The sequence below is a fragment of the Amphibalanus amphitrite genome, unplaced genomic scaffold (genome assembly GCF_019059575.1).
Source record: "Amphibalanus amphitrite isolate SeventyFive unplaced genomic scaffold, NRLGWU_Aamphi_draft 000324F_arrow, whole genome shotgun sequence".
Taxonomy (NCBI): domain Eukaryota; kingdom Metazoa; phylum Arthropoda; class Thecostraca; order Balanomorpha; family Balanidae; genus Amphibalanus; species Amphibalanus amphitrite.
This window is the reverse complement of record NW_024881819.1, coordinates 137,998-164,109: the sequence shown is the minus strand read 5'-3', so window position 1 is coordinate 164,109 and position 26,112 is coordinate 137,998. Positions and strand designations below refer to the sequence as shown.

General features: G+C 46.3%; 1 protein-coding gene across 2 annotated transcripts in view; it reads right to left on the bottom strand.

The window, feature by feature from the left end:
- The window catches only part of LOC122388483 (neuron navigator 3-like), a 326,891-nt gene that overhangs the window by 209,167 nt on the left and 91,612 nt on the right, over positions 1-26,112 (bottom strand). For both annotated transcript variants that reach the window (XM_043379619.1, XM_043379620.1), the window contains exons 6-7: positions 15,171-15,264; positions 6,554-6,693 (exon numbers count right to left, since the gene is read on the bottom strand). In XM_043379619.1, the coding sequence (XP_043235554.1) occupies positions 6,554-6,693; positions 15,171-15,264 (234 nt within the window). The remainder of the gene's footprint in view (positions 1-6,553; positions 6,694-15,170; positions 15,265-26,112) is intronic.

The following is a 26,112-nucleotide window of genomic DNA, read 5'->3' as shown; positions in this document are numbered from 1 at the left end:
TAGCCAGCGGGCGGGGTGCGCCGGCAGCGCGGCGTGCCGATTCATAGGTAGTCGTCCAAAGTTTTAGCCGAGGCCGGGAGACGACTGTAATGTTATTTCTTGGGAACAGTTCTGTCATTTAACCCGCGCCTCGTTAGGGTGGGTCTACCGAGTATCGGTCCCATGGGGGGGAGCATTTTGCCCCCCCCCCCCATAAGATCTCGAGATCACGCAAAATAACGACAAGCAGCGAACGGTGTTGGATGGCCCCAACGAGGAAATACCTTTTGGCTCAATTTCACTGACCTCGGTCAAACCGATGACGTCACAGTTCAGGTCAAATGTCGAATTTTCACCGTTTACAGGCATTTCAAGAAATGTGTTGTAAAATCGAGTAAAATGCATGTCATTCATCGATAATGAATTGACGAATGACAATTTTCGATGGGGAATTGTTCGTCAAACACATATTTTGATAGTTGGGGTCACTGATACCAGGTCAGGTCACGGAGGCCAGGTCACTGAGGGTCACAATATGAAGATAACTATTATGTGATGCATGTTTTCTGGTCCATTTTACATTACAAATGCGATTATGTGGGTCAGGCAACCCTTGGGGCCAAGTTGGGTTATGTTCTGGTGAAGGTCAGGTCAATTTAGGTCAAATTACTAAGTTGATTGCATAACATGGATATCGATTCGGTCATCAGTTTTGAACAGCTTTTTCGCTACAACTTGGCCAAAAAAGGAGGCATCGATCTACAATTTGTTATATAGATCGCAGAGAGCAGGGACTATCATATTTAGTCCGTTTTTTTTTTACTCGAAAAAATACTAGAGAAAAATTAGCCTTTTTAGAAAGCGGTCGGTATAGATATCAAGCGACAATGCACGGATTTAAAATGAACGTTAATCCTTCTCACAGCTAGCCTGTTCAACGTGTTTCCATTTCAATCGCTAGTGACCTCGCCTTTAGGCCATGTGACCGGAAACCGGCAGCTTAACAGCAGATATTCTAGAGGCGCAGAAACCTTGAAGATTGGCTGTGCCGCAATGCCATTCCTAGTGCTTTTGAACCTGGATATAGATTGGCTCCGTGCGCTCCGCAGATCGGCAAATTTGCAGTTAAGCAGCCCTGAAGGCACCGGCCAAGTTCCTCCGCTGGTCCCGGCCAAATAAGACACAAGGTGAAGGGACCAAACACAATTTCACTTGTTGGGACGTTTTTAATCTTAAGTCTAGAAACGAACGGTTAATGAGACCTGACACGCCGAATTCTGGCCTATAATGGGCTCTGTGTAGAAACTGGTCACAGATCAAAGGTCATTTTGGTCAGGGTCATGAAATTTTCAGGGTAGGTGTAAATTTTCAAGTGCAGATTGCCTGAACTTATCCTGATTCCTGACTGCATAGGTATTTATTTACTTATGGTAAGAAAAATAACTTACGGCACTGAAAGCTTCGCTGCTACCCGCCACTATTTACGCGAGTTATTCAGGAAGAATCAAGGAGAGGGGTGCATTTTATCACCCCTAATAAGAAGTAGGGTTTCCATTAAAAGTAAACGGTAACATCGATAAATAACATCTCCTGTATATTTCTCAATCAAATATGATGTGTTCTTTCGTAATGTTAATAAATGCTTATTAGGTAAACAATAGGTATTGTAAGTTGACCATGGCACGACATTTCCATTCTATTTTATCCCGTTCGTTCTAGCCCCTCTCGCCTGCCCCCCCCCCCCACACACACACACACCACCACCACTACCACCAAACCGGCTGAGTTGGCTGAGGCGAGCGCCTCCCCTCCCTTCATGCCAAACAGCGCCTGGCTGTCGTGACCTCTGGCCTCACCGCCCGAAGGCTCGCCCGCTGTCCAAGGACGCCCTGCGCGGGCCGCAGTGATAGCCTCTGCCGAGTCCCGCCTCTATCCACCGTTCACCACGCGCTGGATTCATTCATGCCTCTGTGTTTCAGCGTCCTACCCGTTGGGTGGCACCACTGTAGTCATAGGCGACTGCAGGCAAGCCGCGGTCAGAATGCCCCAAACGGCGAATTTTGAGGTTTTCTTTTATTTTCTCCGAAACTAGCCGGCATACGATCAAACCTTTTTCCATGACCATGGAAGGGAGCTATACGAATAAATCGGTCACATCTTAAAGCCTACAAAGCTGAAGACGAAAAAGATATAGCCGGAAAGGCAAAACCTACGCTTAAAACCCGCGGGACCTGTACATGCTATTGCTCTTAGCAATCGCTGAAAGTTTCAAAGCGATCGGTCACTCGGTGTAGCTATGACAGACATTGAAAGTTTTTATGAGGTGAGGTCACTTCAAGTGACCTGGTGACCTGACCTTGAATGACCTTGGTCTGAAATTTTCACAACATGTGTAGAATTGATGTATGATAAGGTGTACCAAAAACGGCGGCGCTCCGCGCCGCCGTTTTTGAGATATTCGCGAAAAACCACAAGGGGGGGTGTTCAAACACCCCCCCCCCAGCAGGGCGCGGGTTAAAAAGGCGCCTTCGGCGCCACGAAATGATCGCGGAAGGCGCCATCCAGGGCGCCGCTAGATTTGGGAGGGGCCCAGTGTGCCCCCCCCCCCTTGGCTGCGCCCCTGTAGTCAATATACGTAAAAGGCTGACTAACGTAAATATGAATACAGTCCACATCGCAGAAATAAAGAAGAGAAGAAGCTCGAAGAAATCCCAGTTCACCAGAGCCTGCAACAAAGCTGAGACGCTGATATTGGTGAACGGATCCAAGGAAGAGATCCAGAAGGTTCTGCTACAGGTCGATGATCTGGCAGGCGAGCTCGATGAAGCTAATGGTCAGCTTTTAGAGCTTCTGACTAGTGATGACCAGAGGCAAGCAGCTCGCGACTACTAGGCTGATAATGCAAGGACCCAGCAGGAGGTGAAGCAAAAAATAAGAGAGCATCTGTCGTCCAGAGGCGATGACGGGAGGTCCGTATCGAGCTCCAGTTCTTCTCGCTCCACGGCCGTGTCAGCAGTTCCTGTGTCCTCAAAGCAAGCCCGACGCCAGGCTGAAGTTGCAGCTCAGGTGAAGGGAGCTGCGGTCAAGCATCTCCGAGAGCAGCTGGAACTAGAACGGGAAGAGGAACGGCTAGAGAGTGAACGGAAGAAACTGGAGAGAAAGCAAAGGCTTAAAAGAGCAGAGGCTGCGGCGGAAATATCGGAGCTGGAAGCCAGACTGCAGCAAGCCGCTGAAAATGACTTGGCATGGGAACGAAGGGACGATCTAAATGATAGTTTTGGGCCCGGTGAAGACGAGCAGCCAACTGAAGAGGCAACTGCAGCAGTGACTGCAGCATCTGTACCGGCGTCCACAGGAGCTGCCGCCAGGCCGCCATCTACAGCTACTGCTCACAGAGAACAGAACCCTCCAGCAGGAAGAGCCGCCACGTCGTGGATCGCTGAAATGAACAGGTCCGAGAGACAGGATTCTGTCGGCCCCAGGTCGACCAGCCAGCGGAGCGTGCCTCAAATGCAGCTGCCCCGTTTTGGCGGCAATCCTAGTAAACAGGCTGGATCGGCCTGTTTAAGACACTAATTCATGACCAAGCGAGCCTGTCAGACGCCGAAAAGATGGCTCACCTTCAATCAGCAGTCACGGGTATCGCAAGACAGCTGATTGAAGGTATGCTGCTCGATGGCTCCTACTATCAAGCGGCACTGGAAGTGGAGACTCTGATAAGAAGGTTCGGCAGGGAGAAGGATATCGTTGAAGCCAACCTCGCTGCCGTGCTCAATGCTCCGCCGGTGCGACACATGGATGTCGCCGGTCTGGAGAAATGCCATGCATCTGTGCATTGTGCTGTAAAGGTGCTGCAAAACATGGGTTTCACTGGCGACCTGGACGGCACCGAAAACCTCCGACGGGTCGTAATAAAGCTCCCAAGTGACCTGAGAAGAGAGTGGGGAAAAACGGTGGTGGAGATGGAGCCAATTCGTCCATCACTGATCGACTTTGAAGACTGGCTTGACAAGCAAGTGCGGATTGGTCTAAATTCAACAGACCGGCTCTATTCTGCTAATGAGTCGCAGCCGAGAAATCGGATCAGAGGAGAACCTCAGAAGCAGAGCCGCAGCGCTATTAGTGCAACGGACCGAACGGCTAGTCAGGCCAGCGCCATGACCGCTGCTGGGATAAGCGGTGGAGCCGCGCTAATGGCAGCGCGCGAGCAGCAGACGTCACCCAACGGAGCTGAACGACCGAACAGCGCAGCGCAGTGCGCTTGTGACCAGCATCACGTGAACCTGCCTGCCTGTCCTGCATACATTCAGAAAACGAAGACAGAACGAGCTTTATTCGTCGCCCTGTCAGGTCGGTGATTTTCGTGCCTTCAACTGGGGCACCAGTCTAGAAACTGCATCTCTGGCCGCCAGTGCGATGAGGACAGCTGCACCGGACGGCACCATCCCACACTGCACGGGAGCAGAAGAGTGCCATCCCACACTGCACGGGAGCAGAAGAGTGCTTCTGCGCTGCAGCGTGAGTCTGGCACCCCTGCTGATCTCACCGCACTGTGGCCGCAGCTGCGCCAGGCTCTGAGCGGAGACTGTGCCCGTCCGAGTGATGGGATCAGAGGGAAGATTTGTAGATACCTTCGCACTTCTCGATTCCGGGGCCCAGGTATCTCTCTGCAGCGAAGACATTCTAAAGACGTTGAAACTCGAAGAAGAGGCTCAATCCCTCTGTTTGGATAACATCAAAGGAACTGGACGCACAAGAACGGCACTGAAAGGGGCACTGGAGCTGCACCCCCTGTCGCGGGACGCAACCACCACCTCCATAACTGTGGATGAAGTCTGGACTGTGCCGACTCTCAGCGTGCCGTCTCCTAAGATAAGCCGCACAGAAAGAGCTGAATAGAAGCATATCGAGGGACTGGACATGCGTGACGTTCGTCCCGAACAGGTGAAGGTGCTGCTCGGTGCCAACGTCTCCGAAGCGATCATCCAGAGGGAAGCTCGTGTCGGAAAGAGAGGCCAGCCCGTCGCGATAAGGACGGATTTCGGCTGGTCCCTGTCGGGGACTGTGGCAGGACTGGTGCCACCCGAACTGCAGCACGTCCTGCACGTGCATCGTGAGGCCACTCAGGAAGACGAACTGGATAGCCTTTTGAAAGAATTTTGGCTGACAGACTCATTCGGCGCAAAATACAGCTCGAAGACGGCTGCGTTTGAATACGATAAGCGCGCCGAGCAGCTTCTGCAGACCACTACGAGATGGCGTGGAGACCGCTATGAGACTGGTTTGCTATGGTGTGAAGATGACATTCTTAAGACGTCGGATTAATAGCCTGTACCAGGTGACTCCTGGAGCGGACATTGCTGGAGCGGAGCCTGTAGATCGGTGATCTGGTGCTGCTGATATAGACAATGTTCCAAGAGGTCTCTGGCCCCTGGCTCGCGTCACGCACGTTTTCCCTGGCGCGGATGGCCGGGTGCGGTCGCTGGAGCTGCGCTGTCGACAGAGACTTCAGCAGAGACCCGCAACGAGAGTCTGTCTCCTCGAGGAGGCCGACAGGCCACAGCTGTGAATACGAAGACTACAGATGTGTGAACTGTGCCCGGCCTGGAATGCGCGTGCAGTCACATTCAGGGGGGAGGGTGTCACCGCCCGCAGCGGTATTACCATTATCAGAGCGCGAGTACATACAGTTTCTCGAGCTTACAAAAGCAGTGATAAATTTGTGCTAAAAATAAGTAGAACTCTCGTTTAATGCCAACCTTGATTCGAACCTTAATTTTGAACACAGTATCGTTTATCGTGTATATCGACTCGATTACTTGACTGCCTCGATTGATTCATTCAATTATACTCATTCATTCATTCATTCGTTTTCGCATCGCTTCGTCTCTAATCTCGATCATAACTTCTTTCATTCATACCTCATCCATTCACATCATAACATCATGTTTTACCTCTGCATAACATCGACTCGTCCGTAACAGTATATAATACCGAATCGGTATTGGTTCGGTATCGGTATACGGAAATTTCGGTAACCGATTGACACCACTAACTCACACCTTGTGGCTTTATTAGCTGCAGCGACCTGCTGCGGTGTTCGCGAATATCTACAGATAATAAACGGGAGGGCAGAGCGCCGCCGGTTTTGGCACACCTCATCATACACCTCTGCACATGCTGTAAAAATTCAGACCAGTCATTCAAGGTCAGGTCACAAGGTCACTTCAAGTGACCTCACCTCATAAAAAGTTTCAATGTCTGCCATAGCTACGCCGAATAACCGATTGCTTTAAAAGTCTCAGCCAATCGATGAGAACAACAATGTGTACAAAATGTGTATCTCGGATATTTGATATCGGTGACCTAAGGGCAAGTCAATTTGCGACCTTCTTTTTGCGACCTTTTTGTGCCTTCTTATTCGTTCCATTTGGTTAGCATATGCAAAATGTACACACGTCCGGCTGACGGCTGGCCGACCACAGCCTAGCCACGGCTGTGGGCGGCTGTAGCTGTGGAGCCGCGGCTAGGCTGTGGAAAATTGCAGCCGTGCAGACTTCTAGCTGCGACTGACCTGTCCTGCGCTTGCTCTTGTCTTTGGCGACTGACTGGCCGGCGGCCGAGGCGGCGCCGCGACTGCTGCCAGGACTGGCCGGAGTAGAGGTGGCGGCGGCAGTGGCGGCGCGGCCCAGACGCGGCGTCCAAATCCCCGATCTGGCGTCAAAAGGTTAGAGTCGAAAAGAATCACGAGTTGAAATGCGTACAGAGAAACGACCAAAAAATACATATGAAACTCAGCAAAACATTTATATTATTAAACATGCACGCGTCCGACTCGGCGCGAAAATTTCACCCCCGTAGCCCGCACCGTTCCGGAGCAATAGCCCGCCAAGCGTGACGGACGCGTCACAAACATACGGACGTTTTGATCTTTAAATATGGAACTAGAGGGACAGCATTACGCGCAGCGAAATAAATCAATTTTCATTAAAATCGGCGCAGTAGCGGCCGAGTTATTGCCAGAATAAATGTTGCGTCTCCTCTTGGCCGGCGGTGCTCTGTTCCGGTATTCATTGCCAAAGGTCAGTGACCTTCCGGCTCTGATTTCACCCAGTTTTGCAAGCGAATAAACTGAGCCTAAGGCGCGTGCCGTCTGATCGGCGCCGGCCACGGCCCAAAATGCTGCAAAGATGCGCCCGCCACGTGCACACCACCGAACCCACCCCCTCCAAAATTTAATACAACAAACAGATGCACGCGTCCGACTTGCGCCCAAAATTCCACCCCCGTAGCCCGCACCGTTCCGGAGCAATAGCCCGCCAAGCGTGACTGACGCGTTACATACATACATACGGACGTTTTGATTTTTATATATGTAAACTAGGTGTCCAGCATTACGCGCAGCGTAATAAATCAAGTTTCAATAAAATCGGCCCAGTAGCGGCCGAGTTATGGCCAGAATAAATTTGGCGTCTCCTCCTGGCCGGCGGTGCTCTGTTCCGGTATTCATTGCCAAAGGTCAGTGACCTTCCGGCTCTGATTTGCTCAGTTTCGCCAGCGAAGAAACTGAGGCTAATGCGCGTGCTCTCTGATCGGCGACGGCCGCGGCCCAAAATCCCGCAAAGATGCGCCCGCCACGTGCACACCGCTGCACGCACCCCCTCGAAAAGTTGATACGACAAACAGATGCACGCGTCTGACTTGCGCCCAAAATTCCACCCCCCCCCCCCCAGCTCGCAAAGTTCCACAGCAATAGCCCGCCAAGCGTGACGGACGCGTCACATACATACATACATACATACATACATACATACATACGGACGTTTTGATTTTTATATATGTAAATTTGCAACATATAACATGAACAAAAGGTTATTCACTCTATTTACATTATCAGTCATGCTCAGAAATACCATAGCTTACCTCCAGCCTGGAGGTAAGCTTCCAGGAATAGTTATCTCAATCAAACAAACGGGCAAGCGAGAGGCAACGCATTAAACTTGCAGCAAAAATGTTAACCAATGATGATTGAAATATAGGACCTATACTTTCAGTCGATATTTGCATGACGTCTTAGGCTTTTATAAATTGTATTCAGTTGCATCATTTCTTTCATTATTTGGCACGCTCAGCCTTGATGATTTTTCATAGAGTCGAAAAGAATCACGAGTTGAAATGCGTACAGAGAAACGACCAAAAAATACATATGAAACTCAGCAAAACATTTATATAAATATATTGGTGCAACAATTTTGACATTGTTAAGAGGATTTCGGGGAAAGATAAGCCACCGTGCTTGTCAGTGTTGCTGTAGAAGGAAAGGTTTTGGTTAGTGTTTAGATAAAACCAGAGCCGGGTGGGGCTCGAACCCACGACACCTCACTCGGCACACAGATCACCCAGCCCCAACGCTACGAACACCTGTCACCCTGCGCCCCTGCGCAGCTTGCTGGATAGTGTTTCGGCAAAAGTTGTTGGTTGAATGTATGACGTCTGTGAATGTCACGAGGCCAAGCCCGAAGGTAAATGAGGGAGCCGAACCAGGCTGGACCGGGGTCTTACACCCAATCATGCTCAAACAAAACAGAAGTTAGTTTTGGGTCATATATTCTTATGATTTTTTTTTATAGTTTTTTATTTATTTTAGTTTATAGATTTTTAATTCGAAATTTTATACACAAAAATGCGATACTCGTCCACTTTTTCTCATCCTGTTTTAGAGACTAAATTTGACCTTAGTCCGTTGTGACCAGTCTTACAAAAAAAAATCGACGGCCATGACAATTATTCGCCAGAGAAAAATCTACGCAAGAAACACCACCGAGTCCAAAACTGGTGAACAATATATATCTGGTACTGGAATTATCTTTAATGAAAATTTCAGGATATATTCAGAATCTTAATCCTTTGAGCTAATGGGAGCTCGGAGCATTCGCTAGTATTTCACTGCCAGCTGCATTACCAACATCACTATCATTACTAACAATAATACCTACCACAGCAACATGCATTACCAACATCACATATGCATTACTTTGAGTGCGTCATAGGTGACAATAGATGAAACGGCCACGGCAAACCCATACCTTCATCCTTTCCTTTCAAGCAGCCAGGCTACGGCCCGCCACCGCGATATGGAACAGCGAGCCGGCTGGAATGCGTAATTTGCCTGCGGCAGCGCCCAGCTGCGCCGGGGCAGCGGGGCTGTTTGACAGGTCACCCGCACCGTGACCTCGCCCCTCCCCACCAGGCCCCGCTCGGTGCTAACCTCCCCTTGAATTTGACATGGACTCGACTAAGGCTCAACGCCATCTACTGTTAAAGGTAGTGTGCCACCTTCCAATGATTTCCCATTTTATTTTTCCTAGGGTAAGAAGCTTCTGTTTTTACCTAATATCGCAAAAAAATCAAAAATGGGCCTAAAATAGTGCTTTTTTCGCCTAAAAGTTTATCGGTTTTTCGATATGTATAACAACTGTAGTGGGCTGACCTGCAAACAGGCGTCGGCGACAACCGCGAATGCGGCGCACATGTGACAATAAGCAAAGGTCATTATAGAGTTACGACGTACGGGAATGAGTTATCAGCTGTCTAATCGTAGACAACACAATGTCGAAAATAAACTGTAAGCCTGTATTGGTATTGTTTCTTTAATTTGGCTATCGAACATTAATTTAAGGTTTGAAATATTATTTTATGTAAAATAATTGATATGAAACAGCCGTATCTAAAGTTATGACCCCATCTCACCACATGAAAGTGGCAGAAATGACAATGATCGGCTGACGCATTTTTCTTGGCCGAAGTCAGAGCGCGCGGCCCGACGCACCACCACCGCGCCCAAAGCCAGGGCCCCGGTAACGTGAGGTAGCCGAGTCGGGGCAGCGTGCGCTGACCCAAGCCGGGGCCGCGGCTTTGGGCGCGGTCTACCGCATCCCCGGGCTATCACATGACACCAGGAGGACGCGCGGCCCCGGCTTGGGTCAGCGCACGCTGCCCCGACTCGGCTACCTCACGTTACCGGGGCCCTGGCTTTGGTACAGGCGTGTTAAGAAATATGAAAAATGTTGGTGCTGGTATTGACAACATCAATTCAAAAATATTCAAAAATACATATTCAGCAATACTCAGTCAATTGGTTCATTTAATAAACATATCGTTGAGAACTGGAACATTTCCTGAAAGTATGAAGATGGCTGTGGTGAAGCCATTATACAAATCTGGAAGTAAAAATATATTTAGCAACTATAGACCCATTAGTATCCTTCCCTATCTTTCCAAACTTCTAGAAAAGATTGTACACCAGAGAATCAATGCATACCTCATACAGAATGACATATTATGTAAGGATTAATTTGGCTTTCAAAAATCCTTATCAACATACATGCCTATAGTACTCCTGCAAGAACGAATAACAAAAAGCATGGAAAATGGGAAAATGTCCTCAGCGGTATTCATTGACCTTAAAAAAGCATTTGATACAGTGAACCACAACATACTCATCAGCAAATGTCGTAAATACGGATTTACTGGTTGTGCTCTTCGCTTTATCAAATCATATCTCACAAACAGACAACAATGTGTAGAATTTAAAAGTACTAGATCCTCTTTTCAAAGTATTAAGCTAGGAGTGCCCCAAGGCTCTATCCTAGGCCCCTTACTCTTCCTTATATACATAAATGACTTAAAAAAATGTATGCAAAAAATCAGAATGCCTTCTATATGCTGATGACACAGCCTTACTTTTTGAAGGTGAAAATACACAGGAACTACAAGAAAATATGAATAACGAACTTGAAGCTGTATCCATTTGGCTTCAAGCAAACAAACTCACACTCAACGTACAAAAAACCATTTACCAAGTATACAACCAAATGGGTAATATCATTAATTTGAACATTATGATACATGGTGAAAAAATTGAAATAGCAGAAAAAGTAAAATATCTAGGCATCACTATTGACCCTGCCTTGAAGTGGAAATACCACATCGATAACATAGCAATCATTATCAGTAGAAATATTGGAATCTTGAGTAGAGCGAAGTACTTTCTTCCTGAAAAATCATTACTCTTGCTCTACAACTCACTGATTCTTCCTTACTTAAACTATTGCTGCCTAATCTGGGGTTTCACATATCCAACTGATCTCCACAAAATCGAAGTATTACAAAAACGAGCAGTTCGAATTATAGTAAATGAACATCGTCTTGCACATACTATGCCCATATTTCGTAAGCTCAATGTTCTTAAAGTAAACGCACTAGCTAGACAACAACTTATCATGTTCATGTATCGAAAATTCGCTTCACATTTACCATCACAACTTAACCAATTGTTTACTACAGTAGATCAGGATAATATAAGAACAAGAAATAGACAACATTTTCACGAACCCTTCTCGGCAAAACGTTATCGTGCACAAATAGCATCATGGATAGGACCGCGTGTCTGGAATAATGTCGTTGCATCCCAATTCTCTATAACAACCATTAATCAGATATCTAAATCTCAGCTAAAAAGATACGTCAAAGCATACTTCATACAAAATATGTAAGCTTTTTCGAGAATTTCCTCTGGAATTCTCGCTATCCTTTCATTGCAACTTAATTCCAAATGTACTTGCCTCAAAACTGCACTAATTGCAAGTAAATCACGTTTCATCGAAATTATTTTCATCATCGTCACCATGAATAACTCTGGCGCTGGAGCAAGGAGCCTGACCAGCAACAAGCTTCGCTTAGCTGGAAAGGCTTTTCTGCCCTCAGCATTGACCGGCCGAATTTTTGACCAGAGCGAATCCCCACGTATGTTTGCATGACGTGTGAATGAGCGATTGTTTTTTCTACTCTAGATGAATGCATGCCCTTCTGAGTGAAAGTTGCTTTCGGTATCGTAGTAGAGAACAGTCATCTGTCTGGTTTCAGCAGTGGCTACTTTCGCATTCTGTTCTTGTTCCCGCCTAAACCCGCTACCCCTTCTCTCATTTGCTTTTTTTTTAGTTTTATTTCCTTTCTTAGCAGGGAGTGCCGCGACTTATTTTATCTGGTGTAAAAAAGTGTTCGAAACCGCAGGAGATGATGATGAACGGGTTTATCGAAACTTGATTGGATGAGCCTGTCGGTAATAGCGATTTCAGTGTGTGCATTATTGTTCATAGTGGTGTTAAATGTGGTTGGGGTACGACCGACAACCCGTCGGGGCGAATTTCGCACTGGGGTACTCAAAATTTGAAGAATTTAAGACGTTTCCATGAGTTTTGAAGGTATGGATAAGTTCTAAAAATCCGGTTCTCCTTATCTGGGCCATTAACTCCATACGGTCCAGGAAAGCTGGCACACTACCTTTAACGCCAGACCCCTTGAGACCCTAATTTTTCGCAATTATTTTTAAATGCGTGGAAGAATTTCAACCAAGCTCAGGACATGGCCGTTTCAAGACCTGCCGAAACTTTTACAATTTAGATATTTTATCGCCATTTCAATATTTCAGGCACTTCTCATTGACTCGTAATGTTAAATTTCGAGCCAGATTTTCACCCATTGTGTAGAGGCTATCACCAGTCAGTGATACGTTATGACGTCATAGCTAAGCCCCGCCTATGTGGTCTTGGCCTGCGGCGGTTTCGGGCCGGCGCGCGGTCACTCTCGCTGTGGCGGGGAGCGGGGGCGGTCGGGCGGTGCCGCAGCCGAAAGCCGGTGGGGTTGTGCGTAACATCTTCGCTGACAGTGCCCAAAGAGCGACATGATGACTGAGGAGCCATAAATGCTCAATGCACATTGCTTGTACAATGCTGATATGTTCGCTGATATTTGTTTTATTTTTTATAAGCTGCAAATGACGGGCAGATGGCATAAATAACTGACGTAAGGTTCGGAAATATTCACCTGTATTTAAAGCCTATGGCGTTGCAGATATGCGATAATGGGATGTCGGATGTCACCAAGTAGCTGCCGATTTGTACATCGCTACCTATACAACCATCGAACAACGCAATAATAGTTAATTGCCTTCGCTTCACATCATAAGGCTCGCTCGTATTTCAAACAAATATCCTACATCGAAAATGGTATTTGTTAGGAATCGTTAACCTTTGTTCGAAGCACGTGTGAGTAGTAGGTTGATGAGTGATGGTTCTCTTGGTCCTATATACAAGAGTCAACAAGAGCCTCACATTTACTTGACCGTCTGCAGCAATTGATTCATGCAAGTGAAGCGTCAGCGAAATTCATAGTCCTTTACAGATGGCAGGGGTGTCGTTTGTACAGAGGTCGCTGCTGGGCACGGGTCAATGCCGCAGTCGTGGGCGGAGCCAAATTTCATATGACATATGAAAGCCTCTATCCAGGATGGAAAAACAGTTAACATTACGAGTCAATGACAAGTGCAACAAATATTTAAGTGACAACAAAATGTATTTGAAGAAAAAGTTTCGGCAGGTCTTGAAACAGCTACTTCCTAAATATGGTTGAAATCATTCCACGCATTTAAAAATAATCGCGAAAGATTAGGGCCTCAAGGGATCTGGCGTTAACAGTAGTTAGTCTGGAGATCCTAACTAGATCCACTGTACATGCTACTGAATATATGTACCAAAAACAAATTCGATATCTTTGTCCGGGACCGAAATATTAAAAAAAAATTGGAAATCTTTCTGCCCCAACCTGTAGATGGGTCAATATTGCGACCCTTTGTGTCCTGACCTCTGTGACCTGACCTGGCATCACTGACCTCCTAAGCAGCATACTCGTATGTATTAGGCGACTAACGCTGCATCGATGATTTTCGATAATATATGCCTTTTATTCGATGTTATAACGCATTCTTAGAAAGCCCGTAATCGGTGAAAAATGCGACCTTTGACCTGACCTGTGACGTCATCAGTTGCACCTAGAACGAAACTTGGTCACAAAGTAGTTCCTGGTGGCGCTATCGAACGCCGTTTGAATTTTCACAATCGGTCGGTAACTTTCTGATATCTGGGGGCGGGGGAACGCCCCCCCCCCCCACCCACCCAAAACGGGTGGTAGGGTTCGCCAATAGCCCAACGGGGCGCGGATTCAGCATAAAAACTTGCTCTGAACTTTTCAGATGGGTGCTTAATTCGAAATCAGCTCCAGAAACTCCCTTAAAAGTTGTAAAAATAAAAATAAAAGTTAACCGGGGTATTCTAAGATCAATAATCACCTCTGCCCTGCGGCCAGACTCACCTATGCCAGGCGGCCAGACTCACCTCTGTCCGGCGGCCTGACTCACGCCAGACTCACCTCTGTCCGGCGGCCAGACTCACGCCAGACTCACCTCTGCCCGGCGGCCAGACTCACCTCTGTCCGGCGGCCAGACTCACCTCTGTCCGCCGGTCAGACTCACCTCTGCCCGGCGGCCAGACTCACATCTGTCCGGCGGCCAGACTCACCTCTGTCCGGCGGCCAGACCCACCTCTGTCCGGCGGCCAGACTCACGCCAGACTCACCTCTGTCCGGCGGCCAGACTCACGCCGACTCACCTGTGTCCGGCGGCCAGACTCACGCCAGACTCACTTCTGTCCGGCGGCCAGACTCACGCCGACTCACGCCAGACTCACCTCTGTCCGGCGGCCAGACTCACGCCGACTCACCTGTGTCCGGCGGCCAGACTCACGCCAGACTCACCTCTGTCCGGCGGCCAGACTCACCTCTGTCCGGAGGCCAGACTCACCTCTGCCCGGCGGCCAGACTCACGCCAGACTCACCTCTGTCCGGCGGCCAGACTCACGCCGACTCACCTCTGTCCGGCGGCCAGACTCACGCCGACTCACCTCTGTCCGGCGGCCAGACTCACGCCGACTCACCTCTGTCCGGCGGCCAGACTCACGCCGACTCACCTCTGTCCGGCGGCCAGACTCACGCCGACTCACCTCTGTCCGGCGGCCAGACTCACGCCGACTCACCTCTGTCCGGCGGCCAGACTCACGCCGACTCACTTCTGTCCGGCGGCCAGACTCACGCCGACTCACCTCTGTCCGGCGGCCAGACTCACGCCGACTCACCTCTGTCCGGCGGCCAGACTCACGCCGACTCACCTCTGTCCGGCGGCCAGACTCACGCCGACTCACCTCTGTCCGGCGGCCAGACTCACGCCGACTCACCTCTGTCCGGCGGCCAGACTCACGCCGACTCACCTGTGTCCGGCGGCCAGACTCACGCCGACTCACCTCTGTCCGGCGGCCGTCCGGGTCCGAGAGCCGCCCGATACGCTGCTCGGACTGGCCGATCGACTGCTCGCTGCAGAAGTCGGCTTCTGCAGCACTGCAACACGCCAACAGCCTCAGTCACCAATCAACGGCCCCCACACGCTACACCTGTCAATTTGAATCGGCATCCGTTCATTCAAATACCGCAGCGGGCACCTTATCTAGACAGTCAAAAAAAAAAAAAAAACTCTAAAAACTCGACACTGGAGCACGCATTTCAAAATGTTTCACTGGCTTAGACAAGCATCTGTTGATATTCGACCAGGGTCATTGAATATAGGCAGGGGCATCAAATATCGACAGAGGGCATCCCGTTTAGTCATATTGCATTTAGGTTGGCAGTTTGCAGCCAAATTAGACAATGGTCAATTTATTTCATCAATGCATTAAGCGGTACTTATCTTCTCGGAAATGTATTTCAACACTTTGTGTAAAAATGCTTCACTGTTCTGTAAAGAACTCCTCAATATAGACGCTTGGTTAATACACCTTTTTCAATCTGAATCGGCATCCGTTCATTCAAATACGGCAGCGGGCACCGTATTTCGACAGGCACTTTAACAACTGGGGCATTCCACGTCAAATCGAACAAAAATCGGCTGTTTTGCACCTTACCATCAGCGATTTCATTATAAATTTGTGAGCGAGTTCCTGTGTCGCCCCGGACATTACATTGATGTTTTTTGCACATTCTGACCACAGGTCTTCTAAATATAGGGCATCAATTTTTTTTAAAATGTTGCATCTTTATATTTTTGAACGACCATAACTTTGGTTGTACTTGTTTGATTTGAATGAAATAAACCTTACTGTTTAGGTAAGTTCTTAAGCATTTGTTTAGAATTGCACCTACTTAAATATATGACCTTGAAATTTGCTTAACTCTGTTCTTAAGCACAAAAATTGAATTAGCAAAAAACAAACCACCTTCGATTTGGTTCATTTTCATATATTTTATTGCCTACCATATTCTTAACAACCTGTGAAAAAATTAGAGTGGGCCAATCGTAAGTTTTTGAATAAAATGGCACATATGCAAACGTATGTTAGCACACGCAGTGGAGGGGGAAGAGCGAATTTCGCCCCACCCCTCCTGTTTTTCGCTAATATCTTATAATATTAATGCGAAAAAAAATTATGGCTTCCTGTCCAGAATTGAACTGCACATCTCATCGTGCAAGCAATAAGAAAATCGGTTCACAACTGTTCTAGTAATAGCGATGTAAAGTGAACATCCTGTCACCGCGGCGACGCGGCGACTCGGCAGCCGGCGCCAGCCGCTACGCGCCGCCTGAATTGTGTAGACTGTGCCGGGACGGAACAGAACGGTTCCGTCTTTACATCGCGCTCCTTACCGCTGATAACGTTCGATTCGCGTCAAATTTTGTGAGAAGACTAAGAAATGTACAGGCAATCTTATGGTGAAAGAATTTTGAAAATCGGTTGGTAAACAATTGAAATATGAACGTGTAAACACAAAACTGTGATTGCTGCGTTTCCCGCGTCGGCCGATCCCGCTCCAGCCGGCGACATGCTACTCTTAGCAGGCTTCGAACTGCCATATTTATTATTGGATTAGCTAGAAATTCCCCATACGTAATCAAAAATGTATGTTCTTTCGTAAAGTGAAGATAAAAAGACGTGAAGATATCGTTGCGTGATAATGTTTTCGTTGAATTTACTTCATGATGCATTTCCACACGGCTCAAAATTCACCGCAAACCGTTTGCCTGAGACACTTTTACTATGGAACGTGAATGCTTGACAACGATGACCATGCATTTCCATTCTCGCAGAGTTTGGTATATCATTATCAGCAATCATTCATTTCAGAAAGTGTACACAAGCAAGCATGTCTTGACTCTCACAGAGAGTAGAAGAGTCATTAGTTCTGCTCATCGTCGTGATGCAAGTCATTTCCGTAGTATATAAAAAACGACAATGTATTCAAATACACAATTAAAAAACAGAGCTTTCAGTAACAAATACCTTGATCACTGTGTGAATGCTAAAATGAAGGAATATTTTCAAATATTTCAAAAGGCCGTACTTCACATTGAAAAGTGTAACCATCTGCCTGACTGGGATGGGACGCATATCTTAGGAAAGAACATGACAAAACGAAAACGCAAAATCATCGAAGCCGCTCATATTATCTCACGCGAAACATTTAATACTATAGTTCGTTTTTTTTTTTTTTTTTTTTTTGAAAAGGACGCTGGCTTAAAGTTCAATATCGAAGCTCTCACGTGAGTTTTGGCAGCTTCAGTGTCTGGCTAAGAATTTCTTACTGAAAAAATAATCGATTTCAAATTGTGCACGGTAAGTAGCTGGAAATTGTTTCTTAAAAATGAACATACTATGATGACGTCACTGGTGGCAGCAGGCACCCAAATGTCCGTGTAATGGGACAAGTGTCAACGAATTTGGGTGAAACTTAGTTTTTCACTGTTGCCGAGCTTATAATCGAGTAGGCGGTTCCGTCCATGACAGTTATACGTTACATTGCAATACATGTTCGACAGCATGACGTCACCACTGTTCTCATATCTGGTTCCAAAACGCACATATGGAAATTATCGGGAAGAAAGCAAATGTTAAAATTAGTAGACGTTCGATTTTCTCAGGTTCAGTTTTTGCTCGTTTTGCTCGCTAAAACACGTGCTTGTTCCAAAAACATACTTGAAGCCAGCGCCCTTTTGAAAAAAAAAACGAACTATAGGAGTGGGTTCATTCCTTTAGCGTCTGGTGCTGTTCGTCTAGTAATAGGTAGTCCCTGAACTGTATCCCGTGCGATGAAGTCAATTTGCCTTTTGAAATATTTGAAAATATTCCTTCATTTTAACATACACACAGTGATCAAGGTATTTGTTACCGAAAGCTCTGTTTTTTAATTGTGTATTTTAATACATTGTCGTTTTATATATATATATATATATATATATATATATATATATATATATATATATATATATATATATATATATATATATATATATATATATATATATATATATATATATATATATATATATATATATATATATATATATATATATATATATATATATATATGTTACGGGCCAAGTGCGAAGGCTAGTCCGTTTGCGAACGGACTAGTCCATTCGCGAATGGACTAGGCCGTTTGCGAATGGCGGTCCGTTTGCAAACGGACTAGTCCGTTTGCGAATGGCCGGCCATTCGCGAATGGCCTAGGCCGTTTGCGAACGGACGGGTTTGTGGCGTTGCACTTAGCCGCCGGAAGCATGGATCCTCGGATTCGGGTACGATTCCGAATGAATGGGGGACCGCTGCACTGGTCGATGCAGGGGCGTCGCCAACGGGGGGGGGTCGGAGGGGTCCGGACCCCCCCCCCCCCACACACACACATATTCTTGAAAATATGCCGGTCCGACGCCCCCCCCCCCTCCCCCCACACACACACTTTTGGCCACGAAAATCGATCAAGAATAATATAAAATATTTTAAAAACGATTTTGGTGTATTCCCAAAATAAAGTTGTCTAAATCCGAGGAGCTTTCAGTATTTGGTGGGGATTACTTTGACTGACCGTCCGACCAGATCCCCTAGTCGAAAATCCGTGGCGACGCCACTGCGTCTATATGTTTAGTTTGTTCTCCGGAGCAGATCTGCGAGCTGGCGCAACTCTGGGTTAAGGTCTCCACACACCTGGTCCATTCGGGATGCGACTTTCCGCTGAACCCTGCACAACGCGGAAATTATAGCAACGTGTTGCCGCTGGCCAGGCTTCGGCCACCGATCTGGATTTGGGGAGGTCAAACATCCCCGTGACCTTCGAACAGCGGAGAGTCGCGTGGTGTGCGGAGACCATTAGTACCGTGCTCCGGGCTCCCCGCTGATGACCCGACCTGACCTTGGTCGAGTTTGTGGCGCTCGATTCATTCTGCTCTGGTGTGGTGTACCGGGACGGTGCGGCTTGTGTGTGGTGAGTGCGGTGCGGTGTATTCGAAAAACTGTTGTGTTGCATTGCATTTAACAATACGCGCACTGCAGGGGGGTTGCTTTCAACCCCCCTGTGGTTTTTCACAGATCACGAGAAAACGTCGGCGCGCAGCAAAGCCAAATTTTGTATACCTTTTCTCCCATATTCTGCGCATGTTGTGTGAAAATGCTGACTCCAGATGACCTAAGGTCAGGTCACCAGGCCAGGTCAAGTGACGACACCTCCGAAAAAGTTTGCACTTGCACCAAAGCTACAGCTGTTGAGCAATCGATATGAAACTTTCAGGATGTAGTAAGGGTGACACTGACCCGGTTTCCATGGGCACTTTGAGACATAGCTGATTACGGGAGGATTAGGGTTGTAATTCCGACCCGTACTCACGGTACCCATGTTTTTAAGTGGATTAGGGTTCGAATGCCTCAGTTTTATCGGCTGAGAATAAAAAAGTATCGGAAATTACGGTAAGCAGGCTGTAATCGCACTAATCCTTTATTTTACTGATCGGATCACAGAGCCATTCGAACCCTAATCCACTTAAAAACATGGGTTCCGTGAGTACGCCGTACGGGTCGGAATTACAACCCTAATCCTTCCGTAATCCGGTATAACTCAAAGTGCCCATGGAAACCAGGTAAGTATGTACAAAACGTATATCTCTGATTTGTTATATTCGTGACCTGAGGTCAGGTCAATTTCACGCTCTCCCCATTATATCTAAGTCAATGGGAGAAATATCAACTTACTCAGAATGCCATCCTATGACTTCAATATGCTCAGAGCCTCAGGATCATGGTATTGCAGGTCCCTGTTGGTGATTCCGCCGAAACATATCACTTGTGACCTTTGGAAGGTGATCTCCAGGTCATCCGAGGTTACCTGAGGTCACCAACTGGTTTTCTTCAATAACTCTTGATTGAATAGAGATAGAGACTTCGTTAGACGTTTATCGCGGTTTTACGCCTCCCCCCGTCTAACTCGACTCCTGAGCGTCGTAGCGACAAGCGGTAGGCGGCATTCGAAAGAGCGGTACAAACTAGTAAGAAAGTACTTGTGTCATTTTCGGTCAGGTCAAAAACTAGGTCACCAGAGGTCACCGAAGAAAAAATGTTCGTCTTTACTTCTGATAGTTTTTCTTGAATAACTTTTGATCCAGAGAAGAAAGAGGATCGATTCAAACGCTATCGTTCTTAGCTCGTCAAGGCGCATCGAATGGTGTATAATATGACCTGGAAAGGTCAAGTTAAAAATTTGACTTTGGGTCAAGGTCATGACCTGACCGAAATAGGTCATGTTGCAGATCGTTCGTGTTTGTCTCGTCAATACAGATCGAATGATAGGCAACATGACCCATTTTGGTCAGGTCATGAACTTGACCGGAGGTCAATTTTTCAACTTGACCTTTCGAGGTCATATTATATATCATTAAATGCGCCTTGACGAGCTAAGAAGATGGCATTAGAATTGTTCCTCTATCTTTTCTGGATCAAAAGTTATTGCAGAAGAACTACTGCGAAATTTCCGTTGTGAAAACCGTAACATTTTACTTTCGGTGACCTCTGGTGACCTCGTTTTTTACCTGAGACAAAAGTGACCTGTGTATATCCTCTAGATAACATCTCGACCTATCCAACGTCGTTTACCGCTTGTCGCTACGTTGCGCCGCTTTTTTGTAAGCACGATCAAAATGCATTTGGGATGCTGACATTTTCAACATTTGAGCTGCAGATGCAGCCTCAACAGAATTATTGCCATAAAGGTTGCCTCGTTCACAGAAAAGTTATTTTCCGGTCGAGTTACCAATACTTTGCACGCATCATTTCACACGACACTTTGCACATGCCAAGTTGACTTGCCAAGTTGACGTCATTTTGCTGGATATTTCGCACTTGGCCTGACTTCGCACTTGGACTGGGAGCATAAACGCCCGTCCATTCGCAAACGGCCTAGGCCAACTGCAATAACGCACATGGACTAGTCCATTCGCAAACGGCCTAGTCCAAGTGCGTTATCGCACTTGGACTAGGCCATTCGCGAATGGACTAGCCTTCGCACTTAGCCCGCAACATATATATATATATATATATATATATATATATATATATATATATATATATATATATATATATATATATATATATATATATATATATATATATATATATATATATATATATATATATATATATATATATATATCTGTCATGGATAACGTATCATTTCCGTAGGTTCGTACTTACCTACTCACTGTGACTTCAGTGTCGTCAATGTTTAAGGGACAAGGAATCAGGTTCGTTGATATAATTCAAGCTGAAATCTATGTCATCTGTGCTTTGTGGCCTTCACAATGAATTGGAAGGGCCAGGCACTCGGCAGTTTCGCCCCACACAGGGATTTTTTTCACACACCAACACGGACTGTCTTTCAATGTCACATGCGGTTGCGTGATGTTGATGCATGTAAACGGCGTTTGCCGCGAAAGTTATGAATGGCCCACTCCAATTTTTTTCACAGATGGTTAGGAACATTGTGACGGACATAATATGTAAAAATTACCCAAATGGAAGGTGGCGTGTTTTTTTTTTGCTATTTAAATTTTACTGTTATAAATCAAGGTCAAATGCATTTCAAGGTCACTTCAATTTTATTTTATAATTAAGCTTTATCAATTGCCTACAAGACCCTGTTAATATCATTTTGATACCAGAAAAGGAACCAGAGTTAGAGACATTTGAAAAATTGATGTGTGACATTTTTGGCTATATTCGATGACCTATATCTCAGCGATGCGTTATCAAATTTCGAAAATATTATACGTAACTCAGTTTTGAACTATGCCTAGTCTGCCTACAAATTTTCAGAAAAATCGAAGGGGATGACGGATTTCGGTGTTTGATTTGACGTGGAATGCCACAACTCGACACTGGAGCACGCATTTCGACACCTTTCACTGATTTAGACTAGCATCTGTACATAGATATTCGACCAGGGTCATGGAAAAACGGCAGGGGCATTTACTATTGACAAAGGACATTCCGTTTTGTCATACTGCATTTTACGTCGGCAGCTTGCAGCCAAGGTAGACAATGGTCAACTTACCATTGTTATTATTACTAATTATTATTATTATTATTATTATCATCATTACTATTATTACTATTATTATTATTATCATTATTATTTCAGTATACCCGACAACCACAAAGTAGTGGACATTACCTTGGGTAGTGATGCAATCTTCATACATACACATTACGGGAAAGTGGGGCAATGCCGTACTACGGGGAAAGCCGAAATTCTCGATTGCGGCTAAACGACTGGGAGGTGCAGTCCTCTGGTGGCATTTTTGTGAAGTCTCAGTTCAAGTGATTCACCAGTATAAACGCCGCGCGCGAGCAGTTGTTAACAAGGTGGTGGTGACGACGGTAGTTTTTCGAGGTCCGTCGATAAATGCTTATCCTGATATTAAAATTGCTATAACTCACCAAGTTGCATAAAATTAAAACTCAATTATTGCTGTCTACGGTGTCAATTATCCATATAAACGGGACATACTGCGATAACTGTGATATTGCTTATTTTACCGCATGCGTATTTTTATTTTTCCGGGTGCCAACATGGCTCACTGGGGTAAAGCCGAAATCTTGGGAAAAAAATTTCGGCGTTGCCCCAACCTGTTATTTGATGCATATACATGTAAGCATGTATATGCATGTATATGCATTTATAGGTACATGTAAGCATGTAAGCCTGTGTTCCTCCCTCGCCCTGGTGGGGGGGGGCTATTTTTTGCCCCCCTCCAGACTTTTCGATATATCTCCAGAACCGCTGCGCCGATCGTCACCAAACTTTCAGTACCCTCTCGGACATCCATTTTACACATTGTGACCAAAATTTTTCCAAAGGCTATGATAGGTTGGCCGGAAATGACGTCAGAGTGACGTCATGTTGGTTTCGCGGGAAGAGCTGTCAGGCCTATAGCTTTGCAAATACAGAAAAAAATGATAACAACATTAAAGCTGTAGAATTGACAGGGCTACAAAACTGCTATCTCGGATTTTTGAAATTTTTGGATTTTGACCCCCAAAATTCAAAAAATAGATTTTTTGAATATAATAGCCGAAAAATCCAAAAAGTTTTTGAAATTTCGCAAAAACCGGAACATATGTGATAGTACTTACTACTTACCGTCTTCTATCCACATACCAAATTTGAGATTGATACCTCTTTTTTTGGCGACGTTAGGCGGCACGGGCGGACATCGATAGCAGCGCCTCTATCGTTCACTAGGGAAAGCTGGGCTGTAGGCGACGAAATACCGGCTGAGTTGTCACAAGTTAAATAGGTTTATAGACATCCGTCTTGTGACAAAGTTGAACTTTTGCCTTCAATATTTCTACAGGCAATTTTAGAAGTGCCTTCACATATATTACAAAACCGTTTAAATTATTTTATTCACTTCAAGCCTTCCCTATTGTTCTTGATGATGCGGGAACTATTTCTAATTAGTGTTTCTAGCTTAGTAAAAGAACATATTGTGCAAACGATGAAAAAAGCATAAATGGAAGATTTTAAATGCAATTTTCTGTAACAAATAATGGTAAATTCTCTACACATCAAGGAAAAGGTGCATGCTAACTGATAATTTAAAGTTCTTGGGGCCAGTTGGTTTCTTCTTTTCTTACGTCGCCCCAATGGCCGCGAATACACTTGTGATAACGCCTATCGGAAGTTATAGCGAAAAAAACGTTCAAAATTGATGACGTCAAATTTTCAAACTCAATTTTTAGCAATTCTAGACCCCGTAGCGCAAAAAAAAGACCACCATTAGACTCCCCGTGACGAGCTGCGTCGAATCAATACCCATTTTATGCAAAACTATCAACTTTAAAATTTGACCTTTCTTGGCCTGACCTTGACCTGACCTTCACCAGAAAGTGACCTAAGCCGTACCTGATAGTCTTATAACCAACACCATTGAGTTGGAAATGAAAAATTGGCCATAAAACATGCATCGCACAACCTTAGTACCTAAAGTTAGGTTCATGTGACCTGACCTGTGACCCTTGGTGACCTGACCTATGACCTGACCTGGTATTGTCAGTGACCTCTTATAGCAACATATGTACTAGGCAACTGACGTCCTCTCGCTGATTCTCGACAAAATGCGTTTTCTTCGGTGTTACAGCGCATTCCCTAGATGACCCGTGAACAGTGAAACATGTCATCTTTGACCTGACCTGTGACGTCATCGGTGACCCCGAGGTCAATGAAATTTGGTTTCCCTCGACAAATTTGACAGGCCTTTCGAACGCCGTTTGAATTTTGCGGATCCGTCAAGTAGTTTCGGAGATACGAGGGGGGCAAAAAATAGCCCCCCCCCCCACCAGGTCGCGTTATAAACAGATCCCACCAGGGCGCGGGTTAACCCTCGCGCGCACATGCCATTTTCCCATCCTAGAACGCGGGGGGTTGCTACCCCCCCCCCCCCCCGCGCCATTTCGTTCCTGTTGGAGATAGAGCTTAGCGGTAAAGACCAAAAAGATTCTTTGGGAAGAGACGAATCCAATGATACCCAGTTTTACCTTCCAGGTCAGGTCAAACTAAAAAAATGTTGCTGTTTTGGGTCACCGTTGGATATCAAGTGCGCACTGCGCTGCTTATCATATACCGATGACGATGCCGTTTTCTGGTGCCAAGCCAGCTAGAACCTCTTTGTCACACTACCCGACCAGATGTTTGCTGCTGAGGTCATTTCAGGTCAAGTTAGGTCAAGGTCAATGATATGTGTTTGTATGTCTGTGTGTGTCTGTGTGTATACTGATGTAAGCACCGATTGTTTATGTGTCCATATTACATGAAATCATGATCTGAGAAGCTCTTACCAAAAATGCAGTCAAAAAAAATCCACAAAAAGTAAATTCAGCTTGCCTAAAACGCAATTATCTTAGGCATAGATAACATGAATCGAATCGATCGATAACATGAAGCGTAAATTGAATATAAAAGCGGACCTAAGGCCGATCCCTGGTACGTGCCAACAGGGTTTGGAAGTGGTCGAGATAAGCACTGTGTTCCGTCTGACCTTTGGATGCGGACCTGTTGGTAATGGTCGCTCAGATAGCTCGTAAACCATCGCACGTCCACACCGTACAAACGCAGCTTGTTAAGAAGGCGATCATGTGGGATAACATCAAAGCATTTTGACAAGTCAAGTAGTGATAAAAGAACAACATCGCCGCGATCCAACGCACTGAACACTTTGTCGGTAACAGTAAGAAGAGCGGTGTCTGTGGAGTGATTAGTTCTGAAACCGTGCTGACATGGTGCGAACAGGTGGCGCGAGGAGAAGTAGTAAAAAAGCTGCTCATACACAACACGCTCAGTGATCTTTGCGATGGTCGGTAAGATGGAGATAGGTCGGTAATTTGAAATGTCTGTTGATTTGGCTGACTTCTGAATAGCCTGGACGAACGTCAGTTTCCATGAGCTGGGGACACAGTTAGAGACGAGGCTAGTATTGACAATGTGCGTTAAAACATGACAAAGCGAGGACAGGCACAGCTTGACGAAGCGCACACACAGACCATCAGCACCACACGCCGTGCTACTGCGCATTCTGCCTACCACCCGCCGCAGGTCGTCTGGACATATGGGGGAAACGCTAAAAGCCCCAGTACCAACACGCGGCAGGCGGGTCGGCAGCTCCGGGCCGACAGCTGTCACCTGGCGAGCGGTCCTCGGACCAACCTCCACAAAGTACCGATTAAGTGCGTCCGCATCAGCATCAGGAACGGATCCACCACTCCGCTTTGGTGCCACAACGGGCTGCACGCTTCGCCACATTGCAGCCGGTCCAGCCCGACGCACCCGCCTATCCAGCTCCTCCCGCGTGTCTCGCCGTACTGCGGACTGCACCTG